This window comes from Hyperoodon ampullatus, assembly GCF_949752795.1.
Source record: "Hyperoodon ampullatus genome assembly, chromosome: 7".
In the NCBI taxonomy this organism is placed as follows: domain Eukaryota; kingdom Metazoa; phylum Chordata; class Mammalia; order Artiodactyla; family Ziphiidae; genus Hyperoodon; species Hyperoodon ampullatus.
The window spans coordinates 13,574,802-13,595,848 of NC_136920.1; the positions used below are offsets into that span (position 1 = coordinate 13,574,802).

Consider the following 21,047-nt stretch of genomic DNA (forward strand, 5'->3'; position numbering starts at 1 on the left):
CTAGGAAATGACACATTTTTTTATTTTTCTAATTTTTATTGGAGTATAGTTCATTTACAATGTTGTGTTGGTTTCAGGTGTACAGCAAAGTGAATCAGCTATACATATACATATATCCAGTCTTTTTTTAGGTTCTTTTCCCATATAGGTCATTACAGAGTATTGAATAGAGTTCCCTGTGCTCTACAGTAGATCCTTATTCGTTATCTATTTTATATATAGTAGTGTGTATATGTCAATCCCTAACTCCCAATTTATCCCTCCCCCCCTTAGATTGGAAAACTGTGGAAGTAATGCAGACTGAATGAATTAGAGGTAGTAGAATGTGACCAATAAACGGATCTGTCCACTGTAATGGACAACAGAGGCAAACCCATCAGTGATCAACATATTAGCATTAGCAGAGGAAAAAAATGGAGGAAAAGATGTCATAATTAAGCCCATAACTAAGGTGACATATTCTCTTTTTTCCCAACTTTATTGAGATATAATTGACAAACAAAAATTGTATATATATTAAGGTGAACAACAAGATGATGTGGTATCCATATATATTATGAAATGATCACCATAATCAAGCTAATTAACATTTCCATCATCTCACATAATACTATTTTTTTGTATGTGGGGGGATAACACGTAAGATCTACTCTTAGCAAATTTCAAGCATACAATACAGTGTTATTAACTAGAGGCACTATACTGTACCTTAGACCCCCAGAATCTATTCACCTTATAGCTGAAAGTTTGTACCCTTTGTCCAACATTTCCCTTTTTCCCCCAATCCCCAACCCCTGGCAACCACCATTCTACCATCTGCTTCTATGACTTTGACTTTTTTTAGATGCCACATACAAGTGATATCATACAGTATTTGTCTTTCTCTAATTTATTTCTTTTAGCATAATGCCTTCAAGGTCCATCCATTTAGTCACAAATAGTAGGATTTCCTTCTTTCTCATGGCTGAATAATATCACATTGTATATATAGACCATGTTTTCTTTATCCATTCATCAGTTGGCCGTTGGCAACAACGCTGCTAAGAATGTAGGAGTACAGATATCTCTGAGATATTGTAACTGTGCTTGTTTTTCAACCAAAGAATGGTTAATAGTTAAAGCTCAGGGGTTTGGTGGACTGGTTCCTGTTTCACTTTGAGTTTTTTGCTCTGTTTCTGCCTTTGTTCTTGTTTTTACAGAACTATATGACCACTGACCCATAGAACAGATATGCTGATATGGACAATGTAATGACCACACTCAAGTTCTAATATCAGCAAGGTACCTCGTGATTAGTGTACACATCTCCGAAAATAGAAGAGCAGCCCACCCCCAGCAAGTAGCCTGCAGCCGTCTCCTGCTTCCCTTCTTATATAAATCCTGCTAACACTTGAAGAGTTGGGAGTGGGTTCTTTCGGGCAGTAGTCCATTTTCTCCCTAGCTTGTTGGCTTCCTTAAAATAAAGCTACTTTTCCTTTACCCAATGCTTGTTTCTCAGTATTGGTTTCTTGAGCAACAAGCAACAGAAACTGAGTTCCATCACAATACTGATTTCATTTCCTTTGGATATATACCCAGAATTGAGATTGCTGAATCAAAAAATAGTTCTATTTTTAACTTCTTAAGAAAATGCCATACTGTTTTTCATAATGACTGTACCAATTTACCTTCCCACCAACATGGCACCAGGGCTCCCTTTTCTTCAAATCCTCACCAACACTTGTTACTTCTTTTCTTTTTGACAATAGCCATCCTAACAGGCGTGAGGTGATATCTCACTGTGGTTTTGATTTGCATTTCCCTCATGACAGTGATTTGAGCACCTTTTCATGTACTTACTGGCCATTTGTGTATCTTCTTTGAAAAATATCTGTTCAGGTCCTTTGCCTATATTCCAGGGGGATTATTTGGGTTTTTCGCTATTGATCTGTAGGAGTTCCTTATATATTTTAGATGTTAATACCTTATTAGGTATATGGTATCTAATAAATATTTTTTCCCCATTCCCTAGGCTGCCTCTTTATTTTGCTGATGGCTTCCTTTGCTATGCAGAAGCTTTTCAGTTTGATATAGTCCCGTTTGTTATTTTTGCTTTTGCTGTTTATGCTCTCAGTTTCATATCCAAAAAAAATCATTGCCAAGACAAATGTCAAGGAGCTTCTTCCCTATGTTTTTTGTACATGTCTGTTAGGTCTACTTATTAGTTTCATTTGGTGGTGTCACGTTTGCCTGCTTCTTTGTGAACACAAGTCTGTTTCCTTTGGTTTGCTTTCTCAATACAGTCCTCCTTGATGGCTCCACTGGCGTTGTACAACCTCCTACCTGGAACCCATAGTTTCTACATAGGAACTTTTGTCCATGGATGGCTGCTAAGATTACTATTGCTGTGGGGTTATATATGAGAGACCTCCTATTCCACCATCTTGCTGACCCAGAGCAAACATTGTAAAGCCAAACAGAGTATTCTCTAATAGTTTTTGGAAGAACTATGATAGACAATATTTCCTACATGTTGCATGTAGCATCCTTCCTGGCACACCCAAAATCCACATTTGATGTATATCTCTATGGTTTTCCTCCTGGGCTAGAAAACTCTCAGGGCATCTATCTTAGGAAAAAATCATAGGTCAAAAACCACTATGCTTAAAATAAAAAAAAATAATAAATTAAAAAAAACACTATGCCAAAGACCTTCCCATGTGCCAGGCTCCCCCATCCTGCCTGTTCCAACTTCAGACTTCCAACTTCTACTTCCATTTTTATATGTTGTAAGCCCTTGCCCCCATCAAATCTAATCTCTCAGGAGACATAAATAAAATACAACCAAAGGGGAATGGGAAAGAGAGAACATTACTGAAAACAGTCATTCACATAATTTATTCTCATTGGGCTGAAGGCAAGTAGGGAATATGAATCCTAAAGTTTTGGGATAGGAAACAAAGAAAAATTATTTCCTCATTCTCCCTGACTATACCTTTCAAGTCTTCTTCCTGGTTTATTACGTTATTTGGACAAACACACTTGACCACACCTCCTGACATTACTCAATATTTGCTTGAGTGAAAGAGACTGAGGCAAACTGAAGGAGCAGCTCTCACTACCCTCTGTCCATCACCCAGTAAGTAGCCAGCCATGTCCTCACCATTCCTGTACACTGTTGGAGAGATGAGACCATCACACCAGCTGCGCCTACTGGGGTTGCTATTGTTTTCTCTTATTCCAAGTCAACTATGCCAGATCTGTGGTGAGTATGGTTTGACCTAAAATTGCTCTAGCATGATAGTCTGAAGGCTATTGACAGGGAGCTTTGTGTAGAGTTACCTGAGAAAAGACCCTATTCCAATTCTGTATGCTGTTGGGCTCTATGAGTAATGTAAAGGGTGGCAGGAGATGGTGAGGAAAGTTCCACAATGTACGTTGTTTTAAGAGGGATCATAGATTCAACATTAACCTGCCTAAGTCTTCCTCCTATGCTAAGATCCTTTCTACCACAACGGGCCTGCCCAGTAACTGTCTATTCTTGTTCATTTTCAGTGATAGAAAATTCATGACTCAGAAATTATTCAAGATCATGGAAAAGTATCTTTGATTCTGAGATGCAATCTCTTTTTCTGAAGTTCAACCTATGGGTTTTAGGTTAACTCCTTGTTTAACTACGAAGAAAAAAATAATGTTAATAATCTCTTTCAAATAACGAAGGCTGCTCTCTTTTCATTATTGAGTTCAGATATTCCAAGCTACACATCTTCTTCTTTTCAACTCTTCCCCACAGGACGTGGGTAGAAACCCATCATCTCTCCTCTGGGTGTAGGCTCCAGAGAGTATGTGATTCTATTTCAAAAATACTAACTAAGAGAAAGAAAAACTGGGTTCAGGTATAGTCTGACCCCTTAATAGCCAAATGATCCAATGTTTCTGAATTTTTTTAGCTTCATCCATAAATGGAGGATAATCAGGGAAGGGTGTTGAAGCAGGTGATTTCTTAAAGTCCGGTATAGCTCACAGGTGCATGATTTCTCTATTATAAGTCTTTACCCTGGAACTGAGCCTCAAACCAGTCCAAAGATGGTGCCACAATGTGGTGTCAGCTGCGGCTACATCTTCCCGGTCTCTACAGCCCACAAGAAGCGATCCATCCCACAGCAGAAACACTAAAGTTCTGAATCTGCCACCTCTAATTGTTCTTCCTGGCCTGTCATTTCTCCTGTTGTATCCTAAGAACAGGGGGTCTCCATGGAGGCTTTGGAGTTTCATTCATTGTACACAATAATTAACTTTGTTTTTAGTGGTTAAGGAAGCTGATTTGAGCTGTTGACCAGGAGCTAAAAAGTCTATTTCAGTGCCAGAAAATCTGCTGAACTGGATGCTTCCACGAAATCTCAGAGGTGACTCACAATTGTCCAATTGTGCCTGTAACAAACCATGACCCTTCTACAATCACTCCATTCAGATCTTCCTGACTCTCTCTTTTAAAGTGAAGAAAGGTGGACAAGGAAAATAACATTTCCTGGACTCTCTAAGTATAGTGATCCTTAGAAACTCGAGTTGAGCTAGAGGTAATAATATGTACAGTATTTTATAGTTTACTTAGAGGGTTTTTTTTGTCCAGTATCCATGGAGTAGGTGTTAATATCCACCATTTCAACTGAAGTCAAGCAAGTTACATAACTTGGGACTTCCCTGGTGGCGCAGTGGTTGAGAATCCTCCTGCCAATGAAGGGGGCACAGGTTCGAGCCCTGGTCTGGGAAGACCCCACATGCCACGGAGCAACTAAGCCCATGCACAACTACTGAAGCCTGCGCGCCTAGAGCCCGTGCTCCACAACAAGAGAAGCCACCGCAGTGAGAAGCCAGCGCACCGCAACAAAGAGTAGCCCCCACTCGCTGCAACTAGAGAAAGCCCGTGTGCAGAAACGAAGACCCAATGCAACCAAAAAAAAAAAAAAAGTTATGTAACTTACCCCCAGTTATAAGTTAAGGAGCAAATAATCCAGCCAAGGTCTGCCTGAACTCAGGGTTCATATTCTTCTCACTATTCCACAAACCCATGAGGTAATCTGGAGATGGGTAGGATTTTCTTTTCTTTCTTTTTTTTTTTTGCGGTACGCGGGCCTCTCACTGCTGTGACCTCTCCCGTTGCGGAGCACAGGCTCCGGATGCGCAGGCTCAGCGGCCACGGCTCACGGGCCCAGCCGCTCCGTGGCATGTGGGATCTTCCCGGACCGGGGCACGAACCCGTGTTCCCCGCATCGGCAGGCGGACTCTCAACCACTGCGCCACCAGGGAAGCCCGGGTAGGATTTTCTTAAGATTATGGTCATAGAATATTTAGAAATGTTTTCAGTGATAGTTAACTCTTCTTATTCTCCAGTTCCTGGGGGTCTGGATTCTCCTTTTATTTCCACAATGTAATGGGACTCCCTCCATCCTTGCCCCTGGGATTTGGACACGTCGAGGCTAAAACCAGAAGGTTTAAAGGCTCCATAATGCTGAATAATGATCTTGATGCCTGGCCAGTTGGGCAATCAGACAATGCAGCTTTAGGCTCAATCACCAATGACACGCAGAATTTTTGCCTTCTTTCTCTTCTCTCTTCTTCCCTTCAGCATTAACCCAAGTGAATTAGAAGAAGATGGAGAAGGAAATAACTGAATCTAGAAAGTAGATTGGGCTAGGCTCCAATTACCAAGGTCTCTTTAAGGATACCCTCCCTAGGCCTCAAATTAGGTAACGGTACTAGATCTACCAGGCAGGACTTATATTCTGCCAGGACACAATGGTAAGGCTAAATAGTTGTTAAAATAGCTAACACTTCCATGCTGGTTGGCAAAAAAGTAATACCTGGCAGAGCGGGGCTCCAGACCCACCTTTGTATTGTTACAGCAACACTGCCAGCGACTACTGGAAGGGTCTATGTCTGTGCCATATCTGTTACTAAATCTTTTAATATCATCCCTGTTCCTAGCCCTAACATTTCATGAGTGTGTGTTTCTTATTTCCTCCCTCCCTTGCCACAGAGGTAAGCAGAGAAAACTGCTCCTATCTAAATCCTCTAGTAAACACAATGGTAAATTCAAACTATGCCAAAGGAATCCAAAGTGCCAACATCCTGCTGACCCTCAGACTTGTTCAGGTTCAGAACCAAAGGCTAGAACAACAGCTGACTCAACAAATTCAAGAAGATATGAAAAGGAGAGGTGAGTGCCTATATTCCCCGGAAGAGTTAGGAAAAGACTTACCTATCTATAAAGATGATCTCCAGTGAGTTCTAAAAATTGTGTGTCCAAAACATCCCTGATACATCAGTCTTAGCTGTAGAAAACTTGAGGTGAACAGGGGTAGATATAAAATGTCGTACACATGAAACTTATTTAATGTTATAAACCAATATTACCTAAATTAAAAAAAAATCTAACACAAGTATGTAGTGGGTTTTTTTTTGATGAAGTTCACATGAAATTCAAAAAAAAATTGAGATGACACAAAGGTACCTCAAGACATCAATCCCCTGCCACTTACTCTAGAGCTAGGCCTTCCTTCTTTGAGCCCTGAAAATCATATTCCTTCAAAAAGTTACAAGGAAAAGCAAAAGAAATTATAGACTCTCATCCATTAAGACTGCTATATGATATAGTTGAGTTCATGACCAGAGAGGGTGTGGACCACAACCAAGAAAGCTGACAGTAGAGAGGCAACCATAGAGCAACAGAGATGTGGACTGGGTTTGAGACCAGATTCCACTTTGAGCCTTTCTTTTCAATATCGAGCTTTAGCTTTCTAATGAGTATAAGGGGGAAATATACCACCCCTACCTACCTAACAATATTATTGTGAGAATTAGGAGCAGCCTGAGAGTTTGGACACTCTGTAAGGCAGAACATACAAGTCAATTATTCCTATCCAGGAAAGATGGCACCCACAAGGAGAGAAAATCCCAAGGCTTTATTATTTATCTATTTTTATTCTTTGTTCATTTTTATAAGGATTACATGATTCCAAAAAGAACCCATAATTTCATGGGAAAGATTAAGAGCTCACTTGCATTTATACAGTACTGCTAGAAAAGGCTCTGTTTTGGGGATAAAGAAGAGAACAATAAAATATTAGTAAAGAGTAGAACAGGAGAAAGGAGTGACAAGCAATATAAGTCTCAAGGAAGACGGGAGGCCAAAAAAATTATAAGCATGTACCTTGTTTAACTTGAATACTTTTCTTTTCAGAGTCAGAGATAACCTCAGGAGAGCTTGCCTTGGTTATCTTGGCTTTGGGAGCATGTAATAACTCTGGTGAAGTGTTTATACGTGATGCTCGTCTGGTTAGCAAACTAGGAGAGAAATTCAAAGCAGAAATTGAGAATATGGGTGAGAATCAAATGTTCAGAGACCCTGGACATCCTTGTCTTCTCCTCCACTGATTCAGAACTGTATGAAGTTTCCCCCTACTTTTTCCATCTCCTCTTCACTTCATTCATCCCACTATACCTTTGAAGATCACTTTCCCTTCTTCCTTCTTTCAACATGCATCTTGAGTTTTCTTTTCCAATATGTTCAACTGAGCATTGACCTTACGTAGGATGATGAATGCACACACCAACACACAAACATACAGGTCACAGTTCTCTAGTCCTCCAGAAGCTTGGCATTTAGACAAATTACACCAGAAATAGCTGAGCAATACGAGACACTGTGTCATAAGTATCAAAGCATATACATATGATTCTATAATATTACAAGAGTTAAAGATGGCAAAAAGTACTTTATCACTGGGAAAAATAGGTTGACCATCACGGCTGCTAGTGAAGTATATTTGTGCATTCTAGTCCTAACTATGTAACCACCTGAACATCAGGATAGTATTTTTTAAAAATTTTTATTGGAGTATAGTTGATTTACAATGTTGGGTTCATTTCAGGTGTACAGCAAAGTGAATCAGTTATACATATACATATATCCACTCTTTTTTAGATTTTTTCCCACATAGGTCATTACAGAGAATTGCCCTGTGCTATACAGTAGGTTCTTATTAGTTATCTATTTTATATATAGTGGTGTGTATATGTCAGTCCCAATCTCCCAATTTATCCCTCCCCCCCTTATTCCTTGGTAGCCATAAGTTTGTTTTCTACATCTGTGACTCTACTTCTGTTTTGTAAATAAGTTCATTTGTACCCTTTTTTTTAGATTCCACATATAAGCGATATCATATAACATTTGTCTTTCTGTGTCTGACTTACTTCACTCAGTATGACAATCTCTAGGTTCATCCATGTTGCTGCAAATGGCATTATTTTGTTCTTTTTTATGGCTGAGTAATATTCCATTGTATATATGTACCACATCTTTATCCATTCCTCCACTGATGGACATTTATGTTGCTTCCATGTCCTGGCTATTGTAAATAGTGCTGCAATGAACATTGGGGTGCATGTATCTTTTCAAATTATGTTTTTTTTCTGGGTATATGCCTAGAAGTGGGATTGCCAGGAGTACTTTTTATACCTTTAGTGCTGAATCTCCTCAATTATAAAATGAAACGAGTTGAGTTGAATTTGGTGGCCCTTAAGAACCTTTAAATTTCTCAAGTTTGCCGATTCTATGAGCAATATCTCCCCTCTCTTATTCACCTCTCTTTAAATGTAAAGAAATGGAGATAAAGTAAGTAGAAATAAGTTTAAAATGTACTATTCCAGTACCACTTCCGTGAATAAGGCATTTCTTTTCTCTCTGCCAGAAACACACAGTGACAATCCGCTGACTAACTATTACCAGCTCAGCCTGGCCCTCTTGGCCTTGTGTCTGTTCAATGGGAACTACTCAATCACCAACGTTATTCCTTACTTCACTCCTGAAAATAAAAACTATTATTTTGGTGGCCAGTTCTCAGTAGGTGAGTCATTTAAACCCAATTCCCTTGGTTTCAAGGACATAGGCACCAATAGGCCTTGCCCTTTGAATTTTTCTACCAGTAAGTACTTGAATCTTTTCTATCCTCTTTACCCTAGTCTCCTCAGAAGAGAATTTTTGTTTAGAAGAATGGATACTGAGTAGTATTTAAGCCTCTTTATAGATGTGCAGTATAGTAGAAAGACGTGGTTCCTACTCACACTTTCCTTTGAAAGTTAACCAACGGATGTTAACTCTTGACTTTAATTTTCCCATCTTTAAAATGAGGATAGATCATGAGACTCTTCAGATAAGACATCTTAGGAAGTATAAATATTAGAGAAAGGGAATGCAGTGGAATTCATTTATCTCAACCCTGCATCTTTCTCTAATCTACTGGGACCATTTGGATGTGCGGGATTACTTGAATAATACAACCTCTCCAGTGGTCAGGCCCAATATTTTGATCAATAAAGTGTGTATCCACCATGGAGAAGGACCAGAAATTTCCCACTGGATCAGCTTACACATCCAAAAAGAAGTCCCCTTTAGACAAGTGGTGTTGTTGCTCAGTCCCTAGGGGCCCAGATCCACAAGCTCATTTTTCTCCAAGAAGTTCAAAGAAAACCACCATTCAGTGTCTCAGGATAGTAAGGAGAAAGTGAGCTTCTTACACTCCTTCTTCTATGAGAGAGGGAAGGCACCATGCCTAAAGAACATAGAGGAAACCAAGTAACGAGCCAGAAAAAAAATACCTTATCCTCCATTCTTCCAATCTCTTGCCTCCTCCTCCCCATTAAGTAGGTTTACTGAATAAACTGCTCTCAAGCGCTATTTCTTAATCAGTCTAATGGAAACCTTGGAACTTTACAAAGACATATTTCTTTGGAGTATTATCCTGGGTTTTCTCAATTTCTTTGCCAATATGGCAAAGATGAGAAAAAAGATGAGAACAACCAGTATGTAAAAGCAGACCATTCATGTGTTTGCACCTACAAATCCATGTGTTTCTATGACCAAGATGTGAGCTTCTGAGTACAAGGTACATGGCTATTCAACATAAGGAAGGAATCTTGCAATATTTGAGAGGTTAGTGCCAGAGGGATGACTGCTGTACCTTGAAATTCTTCTCTCCCATCATTCACGAGCATGACCAACCATCCCAGTTTGTCCAGATTTGTCCTGTTGTTAGTACTGAAAGTCCCACATACCAGGAAACTACTCAGTCCAGGGTGCACCAGGATGGTTAGTCACCCTATCACCAGTGTTTTGCTTCCTGACAGATACTGGAGCAATGGCTGTTCTTGCTCTAACCTGTGTGAAGAGGAGTATAGAAAAGGAGAAGATTGAAGCAGATATAAAGGATTTAAACAAAACCAATGTTTATATAACATCACTGGTAAATAAGATTCTGTCTGCAAAAAATGATGGTCTCTTTGGAAACATATTCAGCACAGGAGAAGCTATGCAGGTAAGTCAGAGCGTAAACCAGGAGACAGAATGGATTCAAGGAGGAAAGCAACATCCTCATCCTCCCTTACTATTCATTCTGTTTCCTATACTGACTTTGATTCCACTCCTGTGATTCCCCTCCCCTGCCTGAAATGTATTCTCCTCACCTTTACCTTTCCATATTTGATGCTTCTATGAAGCTCTTCCTGACTACATTTAAGAAATTCTAAAGCCTGCTACAATCTGTCTTGTTGTTTCATCACATGCAGTTTCACACTTCACCATATACCACTGTTTGGCGTTTCACCTTACCTCCCAAATTAGGTTACTGGTATGGAAATAATAAGTGGTAGTGGCAGCTGGTATTTATTGACACTAAGTCATTAATGCACAACCACCCAGTGAAGAAAGAATTATTACCTCTATTTCCTAGGAAGTAATGAGTGTGAATCATGGAGTACCGGTAACTTGCCTAATAGTACAAAGCCAAAGAGCGATGCAGATCGGGATAGGACTGAAACAATTGGTTTCAAAACTCATACTCAATGCCAACACTATCCTGTATATGTTCCTTGAAGACTGAGAATTTATTCCTGCATTTACTCACTGATCTACTCAACTCTAAGAGGTAGATACAAGAGGAGATGAAGAAAGGTTCATAGAAGAAAAAAAAAAAGATTTCACCGAGTCTTTGGTATGAATTTGGGTCTGCTAGGCTGACTCAGGGTGAGAGAACTTTCAAAGGGAGAGAAGAAGCAAGGACAAAGGACAAAGGCACAAAAGAACATTCCATATTTTAGGAAGATCAAAATGTTCAGCACAAGGTGCTTGGGAAAAATTACAAGATGAGGCTGATGATGTAAGCAAGGGTCCAATCATAAAGAGTGTTTATATTGTTGTTACTATTCACACTTGATAAGTTTGAAATTAATATAAAACCGTGGTTTCCCATTCTGGCTGCACATCTGAATCACCTGGAGGAGCTTTTATAAAATACTAATGTTTACACTCCACACCAACCAGTTAATACAGAAATTTAGGGGTGGAACATGGGCCTTGGTCTTGTTTAAAAACCCTACAGGTGGTATTCATTCACAGCAGGACCAAGAGCTGCTTACCTACCAGACAGTTTATAAGAGAAGATATAATAGGATGAGGTTTTTTTTTTTTTTTTTTTTAATATCCCACAAATGCTGGTTGACTACTTGGTTATCTTTAAGAGTCTTCAAGAAAAAATGAAAAGGAGAATGGTCCTTCCTTGAGAAACCACGGAGCAACATCTTCACGTTTAGTCCATTTTAGTCCTTGTCTTACTCGCTCTAATACCCTCTTAATTTTTCCTACCCTGTAATGCTGCCCCTTCAGTCCAGTTTATATCTGCTGCCTGGATAGTTTCTGTTCAAGAACCTGTTAGACGTCCCACTGTCAAGCAAATGATGGCAGACACCGCACCGTGAAATTCAAGAGCCTACCAATCTGGTCCCAACCTCCTTCTCCGGGCTGTCCTTCCACAATTGCCCTGAGTGTTCCCTCGACACCAGTTCTCCTAAGCCAGGAGGAATCCTCTGGGGATTTTACTAAAACGCAGATACTCTCATCATGGCCAGGCCAGGCACTGGCCACTCCTACTTTATCCCCTTTGGTCAGGTTGTTGCCTCCTCATGTCACCTACTGAAATGTCATCATACCACCAAGCCTATTCAAGTACTGCCTTCTCCACCAAGCCTTTCTTCAGTCTCGCTAAATGTTTATGAGCTCTTCCTCTTTGGAAAGGCCATGCTGCTAGATGCTTCTCTTAGGGCATTCATCGTAGGGACTCCTTTACAAGAATCTGTTCACACTATTTATGGATTGCCTCCTATATGACAAGTACTGTTTCAGCATCAGTGATACAAGAGTAAATACGGGGCTTCCCTGGTGGCACAGTGGTTGAGAGTCCACCTGCCGATGCAGGGGACACGGGTTTGTGCCCCGGTCCAGGAAGATCCCACATGCTGCGGAGCGGCTGGGCCTGTGAGCCATGGCCGCTGAGCCTGTGCGTCTGGAGCCTGTGCTCCGCAACGGGAGAGGCCACAACAGTGAGAGGCCCGTGTACTGCCAAAAAAAAAAAAAAAAAGAGTAAATACGGTAGAGAAAGTCTGTTCTCATTGACGCTATGAGAGTTTGTGTGATTTAACAATTCCCACCTCCCCACCCAAACTAGCTTATAAGCTTCTTCATGGTGGGAAAGGTATTTTAGTGGTCTAAGGTGGTTCCTATGTAGTCAATGTCCAATAAAGATTTACTAAATTAGTTAGATGCAGGCTTTCCCGTTATGTGAAGTTTCTCTCATTTATTCTCATTCTCTCTCTCTCTCTCTCTCTCTCTCTCTCTCTCTCTCTCACGTTAGGCTCTGTTTGTCTCATCAAACTATTTCAAAAATAAAGGGAATTGCCAAGAAACTCTGCACACAGTACTTCACAACATTTTTCAGGGAGCATTCCATCTGCCAATTGCTGCAGCCCAGATCTTACCTGCCCTGATGGGAAAGACCTACTTGGATGTCAACAAAAACTGTTCTTGTGCCTGCAGTCCAGGTATAGCACTAATGAGCAAACTGTTTTGCCTTTCAGCATAACACCCAAAGTGTGTGAGACTTAGGTTTCCTCAGGGACCAAAAGTGACCAGTTAAACCTCTAAAGCATAACAGTTCCCAGATAGAACTCAGAACTCAGTCCTCCATATGTGATCATAACCACCTAAGGATTTGTCCTTAACAGAGTAAGTAGATACTGTTCTTGGTTCAAACAGTGATGAACAAGGTAGAGTTTATTAAAGGACGTCTATCTCCAAAGGGATGTTTTCTGACTGCTGGACAGAGATTTTCCGAGCATCATTCCTGTCCTAAAAAGTATGGTGTCTCTGACTTTTCATTATGCTCAATGAGTGGTCCCTCAGAGACATAAGACATTAATGTGGAAAGAATATGGCAGTATTATAAGAAAATTGCAGCATGAATCATTAATCAAACAACTGATTTTGCAACAACGTACAAAGAAAGAAGATTTTTCCTTCTATCTATCTTGTTCATTTCTGGTTCAGGCACATGTAGGTTTAGGGATCTCAGACAAAATGTTTAACTTCTAAGCCTCAGTTTTCTACTATAAGAAATGCAAATGATAATAGTATGTAACATAGGTATTTGTAAGGACTGAAGGAGAAAATCCATGTAAAATGATTAGTACAGTGCCTGGCACATAATGTTTTCAATAAATGTTAAGAAATAAAAAGGCCAGGGATTGGGAAAAAAATAGGGGAAGGGCACTAAGAAATATAAATTTCCTGTTGTACAATAAATAATTCATGGGAATATAAAGTACAGCATAGAGAATATAGTCAATAATATTGTAATAACTTTGTATGGTGACAGATGGTTACTAGACTTTCCATGGTGATCAATTCGTAATGAATATAAATGTCGAATCATTGTTTTACACCTGAAACTAACATAATATTGTATGTCAACTATACTTCAATAAAAAAAATTAAAAGGCAAAAAAAAAAAAAGGGGGGGGTGGGGAGCATTATTGTATGCTGCACCAAAGCAAAAAAAAAAAATCAGGAGCCTCTGTGGGAAATGGTAGATGGGGCAATTGAATTGCTGAAACAGCTGGAAATTGATGCAGGCACAAGCCTGCACAAGCTGGTGAGTATGTGGTTTTAATTTGTGCTTTAGTCATATGAGAGATCTGCCCCTCGATTGCTGACCCTTGCTCCTTGTACAAACCTTCCTCTGCATAAAGGGAAAGAATCGTTGCATAGGGGTTGGAGAGGTGTGCAGACTCTAACATCATTTTTATTATTCCTTATAATAATTCTTTTCTGCCTTTCTGTCTCTGCCAGATAAATTCAACATCTCCACTGATGAGCCTGTATCTGTGACACCTACTGTCTCACCCTCGAATATTTCAGTCAATTACTCTGTGCAAATCAATGAAATTTTCAATTCTACCGAAGTCACCGTGAGAAAGGGTTCTGTCTTCCTCGATGTGATGAAGGCAGCTCAGAAACAAAATGAGGCTGCATTTCGGTATGTCTGTACATAACCTAAGGTTAAGGAATTTAATGTGATTATGACTCAGCAAGAATACATCTGCACCTGAATACAATGTACATTTAAAACACCTCTCAGTCAGTACTTTTGCTGTTCACCAACATCGCACGGCCGGGGTTAAAAAAAGGGAGGTGAAATTTTTCCTCTTCTAGCATGTAGTAAGTATTAAATTATTGTTCACTGAATAGACAAATAAGTACCAGGGATCCCTCTTCTGTCAGTAAAACTCCTTCAATAAATAGAACCTCTTAAGTCAGACATTTCGTGTCTGGAACAGTGGTTCTTAACTATTTTTGAATCGCTGACCCCTTTGAAAGTCAGACAAGTGGGATTCTCATCCCAGAAAAAGGAATATACACACAAAATGTGTCATTTTTAAAAATTTTTATTTTATATTGGAGTATAGTTGATTAACAATGATGTGTTAGTTACAGGTGTACAGCAAAGTGATTCAGTTATACCCATAAAAGTGTCCATTCTTTTAAATTGTTTTCCCATTTAGGTTATTACAGAATATTGAGCTGAGTTCCCTGTGCTATACAGTAGGTCTTTGTTGGTTATCTATTTTAAATATAGTAGTGTGTACATGTCAATCCCAAACTCCTAATCTATCTCCCACCCCCGCTACCCTTTACCCTTTACCCCTGGTAACCGTAAGTTCATTCTCTAAGTCTGTGAGTGCAAAACTTGTCATTTATGTTTTTTTACATGTGCGTTTTTTAAATTAATTAATTTTTTTTTTGGGCTGCGTTGGGTCTTCATTGCTGCATACGGGCTTTCTCTAGTTGCGTCAAGTGGGGGCTTCTCTTCATTGTGGTGCGCTGGCTCCTCATTGCAGTGGCTTCTCTTGTTGCGGAGCATGGGCTTTAGGTGCGCGGGCTTCAGTAGCTGTGGCATGTAGGCTCAGTAGTTGTGGCTCGTGGGCTCTAGAGCACAGGCTCAGTAGTCGTGGCGCGTGGGCTCTAGAGCACAGGCTCAGTAGTTGTGACACACGGGCTTAGCTGCTCCGCGGCATGTGGGATCTTCCCAGACCAGGGATCGAACCTGTGTCCTCTGCATTGGCAGGCAGATTCTTAACCACTGCACCAGCAGGGAAGTCCCCCAAACTTGTTATTGAAATCAGAGGTTTTACAAATGCCCAGAAGCTTTTCCATGCCTCCCCCACCTTTCAGGAGGTTCATGGACTCCTAGATTAAGGTTCCCTGACCTAGAGAGTTCAAATATTAAAATTAAGATATTGACTTTGCCTCTGAAAAATATGGCTTATTTGGCTCCTTAAACCTAACTGACAGTAGCTTATTGTGTTTAATAACATGCTGTAAGATGCAACAGAGAAAATATATGTCTATGTGTATATATATAACTATAAAGCCTGCTTTCAAGTGTTCCCAGGAAGGTAGAGAAATGTGAGTAAAACATGTGAAAAAGACACTGACTGTGTCACTGTGTAATAAACAGGTATGAATTACTAAATTACCCTTTCCTGCTCCTCTTTCCTAAGTGCCTCTAGGACAACCAATTAACACTTTCTTGTACTGCTTTAGTGTCTTCCTCAGTTACTGTCTTGGGTAGAAGATTCGAAATTGTTGATGGCAAAGTGTCTACTATGGCAGGAAGGAGGGGCAGAAACCAGGGGAACCATTTATCTCATGTTGCATGGATTGTAGAGGGCCTGCATCAGAATGACCTGGAATGTTGATAAAATGTGCAGATTCCTGGTCCCAGCCCAGACCGACAGAATCAAGGTATCTGGGGATAGGGCCAGGAGATCTGTGTATTTTGAAGCATCTTCAAGTGATTCTTAGGTATGTTAAAGTTTGAGAAACGCCCATGGAGAGTTGCCTTCGACCATTCTAAGTTCCTGTAACCCACTCACTGTCCCCCACAGTTTCAAAATGGAGGACAGCCTATGGGGGCCCTACATCACCTCTGTTCAGGGCATAAGCGCCAGCAATAGTGACAGAACCTACTGGCAACTTCTGAGCAATGGCCAACCACTGGGCCAAGGTAAGGGAGAGTACGACAAACAACGCTACAGAGTGAGATGCCCAAAGCACTGAGGTGTGAGGGTGTAAGCTTTGGCGGGGAACGTGCCAAGGAGCTGGGAGAGCCATACCCATTATCTGATGATTTGGTGGTCAAATCATTTGACCCACTTCTTCTTCTTCCTTTTCAGGAGCTGGGAGCTATGTTGTCAAAAATGGAGAATATTTGGAGGTTCGTTGGAGCACATACTAATAAACCCAAACCGTCCTCAGCTGGGTCTAACCCTTTTGTAGTGAGATTCCACATGGAAATTGATCTTACACCTTCCTTTTCACTTATCTCGATCCCAATAGCATAGTCAATAACCTCTAATTCTCTCTTTGCATGTTCAATAAAAGATCAACAACTATACAAAAAGAGCATGTTCTAATAATTTCATAGCAAAAGAGAATTACTATTAGAGAGAAGACTACCTCAGGAGGAAACAAAGTGAAAGAGATTAGACCCACTTGTCTAATAAACTGAGTTCTACTCAAGGTTCCCCTGCTAACTATCTGGCTGACCTTGGGCAACTGGGGAAAATGGAGATAAAGTTCTAGGTCTAATGGTGCAGCAGCAACCAATGAGATCAAGGAGAAAGTTCGTAGGGAGACTGAGCTCCCTGAGACCCAGATGCAAGGGAGGAACTGAGTGGACATATTGGCCTCATACAGGCAGTGGGTAGAGAGAAAAATATTGCCCTGGAGAAAGGGTGAAATGTGAGGTTTACACATAAAACTCAGTCCACAAAGTTTGAGGAACACTTTCATCCCCTCCTCCGGCTGCCTCCCCGGGGTCCCACTTGTTCTCCCACATTTATTTTCCTTTCATTTCACCATAAAAATCATCCTTATAGTCATATCATCAAAATACACATGTAAAAACAAATGACTCCAATGTTCATTTCAGCAGAATTCACTTAAAAAAAAAAGTTGAATCATGTCTTAGCATGAGCTGGGCTACACATTTTACTGAGTACCTGAGCTATGTGCACATTCAGCCAGGAACCAGAAGTGCCTTTAAGAAGCCGGAGGACAAAAGGTGCTTCAGATAAGGCATAAAGTAACCCATTTAAAATAACCTCCAAAAGGAAGAGCCCTTTAGGTAGAATTAGTTAACTTATTTCAAAAATGTCTTCCTCATTGCTCCTTGTGTTTTGATGATACTCTTCTCTTCTCCCCCTCCACCAGCAACCCTGACGCATTCATAGTCAGGGTTTGAACCCTCTTCCTACACACTGCATTCTGGCACTGATCTTCAACTCTCAGGTTCAGCTCTGCCCTGGCCTTCATTAACCGGGTGTGACAGATACCTTCACAACTACACAGCAAGGGATTCCATCCTCTTGGGTCTGTGTCACATCTTGAAAGCTAAGTTAGAGACAGGGGGATCTCCATGGTACTCTGAGCATGCAGTACCAGCTGTCAGATCTATTTGTAGACTATACAATCTATGTGAAATTGAATGCTGTCCATCACAGTGTGACCATACAGTTTATCATCCAGCCATAACTCTGTTAAGAGTGAAAGTGAACATTATTAATAAATATACTCAGAAAAAAAAAACAGATTAAAAACTGGGACTATCCTGGGAAAACCAGAACATAGGGTCAATGTTGTCCATAAAGGAAGCTCAAGCAAAAAATATAAACACAAATATGTCAAAATAACAGAAAATATTGCCCCTGAAATAACCAATGAAACTGAATCTCAATATAACAAAGTTGGACTAGGTCTCTCCAACATCCCTAACTCTCTCTCAATGATTCTAGCTCATTTTCTGTAATATTCAGTCAATACCAGTAAAGCACCCAATCTGTGTTAGACCTATTTTCCCAAATGTGGTACAAGAAATTAATCTCATTGGTATACCAACATGGAGTCAAATAATATGCCATCACAACATTAAAGTCATTTTCTTTTCAATTCTCATTTAATTCTGATTGGATTAAATATCAAACCTCACTTTATGCCACTATGTTTTCCAACACTCCCCTCTAGCACTGCTAACCTCCGTTTCTGATGGAGAAAGATGAGCCCATGGTCTTTAAGTAGAAGGTAGTAACACTGTTGTCTGATAGAAATGCCTTCAATCTCTGAAACAGACATGAAGGTCAATGGAATAACGTTTCTTTAGCATTCCACTAACATTGGCCAGTGAAACCTAGCTCTGGCCACACCTGCATTCTGAGAAGATCCTATGGCTTGAGATTATGTCAGAACCTAGACTGAGTCTGAGGGGAGAAACTTATACCTGCAAAGAAGTAATCAACACAAATAAACCTTTCAGATGTCCAGAGAGAATCTCAGTGCTTTGATACCAGAAAATTAGGCACAGGAAAAAACAAACAAGGAAATAAATCAATAAGTCCAGTCAAGAGTTAAACAAAGACTATCAAAACATATGCTTTAAGAAACTATAGAGGAGATTGGTTCAAGATGGCGGAGTAGAAGGACATGCTCTCACTCCCTCTTTCTAGAACACCGGAATCACAACTAACTGCTGAACAATCATCAACAGAAAGACACTGGAACTCACCAAAAAAGATACCCGACATCCAAAGACAAAGGAGAAGCTGCAATGATACGGTAGGAGGGGCGCAATCACAATAAAATCAAATCCCGTAATTGTTGGGTGGGTGACTCACAAACTAAGAGAACATTTATACCACAGAAGTCCACCCACTGGAGTGAAGGTTCTGAACCCCACATCAGGCTTCTGAACCTGGGGGTCTGGCAACGGGAGGAGGAATTCCTAGAGAATCAGACTTTGAAATTTAGTGGGATTTGACTGCAGGACTTTGACAGGACTGGGGGAAACAGAGACTCCACTCTTGGAGGGCACACACAAAGTAGTGTGTTCATTGGGACCCAGGGGAAGGAGCAGTGACCCCATAGGAGACTGAACCAGACCTACCTGGTAGTGTTGGAGGGTCTTCTGCAGAGGCGGGGGGGTAGCTGTGCCTCACCATAAGGACAAGGACACTGGCAGCAGAAGTCCTGGGAAGTACTCCTTGGCGTGAGCCCTCCCAGAGTCCACCATTAGCTCCACCAAAGAGCCCTGCTAGACTCCAGCGTTGGGTCGCCTCAGGCCAAACAACAAACAGGGAGGGAACCCAGCCCCACCCATGAGCAGTCAAGAGGATTAAAGTTTTACTGAGCTGTGTCCACCAGAGCAACAGCCACCTCTACCCACCACCAGTCCCTCCCATCAGGAAACTTCCACAACCCTCTTAGATAGTCTCATCCACCAGAGGGCACACAGCAGAAGCAAGAAGAACTACAATCCTGCAGCCTGTGGAACAAAAACCACATTCACAGAAAGATAGACAAGATGAAAAGGCAGAGGGCTATGTACCAGATGAAGGAACAAGATAAAACCCCACAAAAACAACTAATGAAATGGAGATAGGCAACCTTCCAGAAAAATAATTAAGAATACTGATAGTGAAGATGATCCAGGACCTCAGAAAAAGAATGGAGGCAAAGATCGAGACGATGCAAGAAATGTTTAAAAAGGACCTAGAAGAATTAAAGAACAAACAAACAGAGATGAACAATACAATAACTGAAATGAAAACTACACTAGAAGGAATCAACAGCAGAATAACTGAGGCAGAAGAACGGATAAGTGACCTAGAAGACAGAATGGTGTAATTCACTGCTGCAGAACAGAATAAAGAAAAAAGAATGAAAAGAAATGAAGACAGCCAAAGAGACATCTGGGACAACATTAAACGCAATGACATTCACATTATAGGGGTCCCAGAAGGAGAAGAGAGAGAGAAAGGACCCAAGAAAATATTTGAAGAGATTATAGTTGAAAACTTCCCTAACATAGGAAAGGAAAAAGCCACCCAACTCCAGGAAGCACAGAGAGTCCCATATAGGATAAACCCAAGGAGAAACACGCCGAGACACATAGTAATCAAACTGGCAAAAATTAAAGAGAAAGAAAAATTATGGAAAGCAGCAAGGGAAAAATGACAAATAACATACAAGGGGACTCCCATAAGGTTAACAGCTGACTTCTCAGCAGAAGCTCTACAAGCCAGAAGGGCATGGCATGATATACTTAAAGTGATGAAAGGGAAGAACCTACAGCCAAGATTACTTTAGCCAGCAAGGATATCATTCAGATTCAAAGAAGAAACCAAAAGCTTTACAGACAAGCAAAAGCTAAGAGAATTCAACACCACCAAACCAGCTCTACAACAAGTGCTAAAGGAACTTCTCTAAGTGGGAAACACAAGAGGAGAAAAGGACCTACAAAAACAAACCCAAAACAACTAAGAAAATGGTCAGAGGAATATACATATCGATAATTACCTTAAACGTGAATGGATTAAATGCTACAGCCAAAAGACACAAGCTTGCTGAATGGATACAAAAACAAGACCCATATATATGCTGTCTACAAGAGATCCACTTCAGACCTAGGGACACACACACAGACTGAAATTAAGGGGATGGAAAAAGAGATTCCATGCAACTGGAAATCAAAAGAAAGCTGGAGTAGCAATACTCATATCAGATAAAATAGACTTTAAAATAAAGAATGTTACATGAGACAAGGAAGGACACTACATAATGATCA

The 21,047-nt window shown here is 40.5% G+C and overlaps 1 protein-coding gene across 1 annotated transcript; it reads left to right on the forward strand.

The window, feature by feature from the left end:
- Positions 1–3,132: 3,132 nt before the first annotated feature.
- TCN1 (transcobalamin 1) lies at positions 3,133–16,808 on the forward strand (the record flags this gene model as incomplete). Its single annotated transcript, XM_079708364.1, has 9 exons — positions 3,133–3,244; positions 6,017–6,196; positions 7,220–7,360; positions 8,730–8,885; positions 10,165–10,352; positions 12,723–12,909; positions 14,216–14,402; positions 16,315–16,433; positions 16,603–16,808. 9 exons carry the CDS (start codon positions 3,133–3,135, stop codon positions 16,662–16,664), a joined length of 1,332 nt encoding a protein of 443 aa, XP_079564490.1. The 3' UTR covers positions 16,665–16,808.
- Between the last annotated feature and the right edge of the window lie 4,239 nt (positions 16,809–21,047).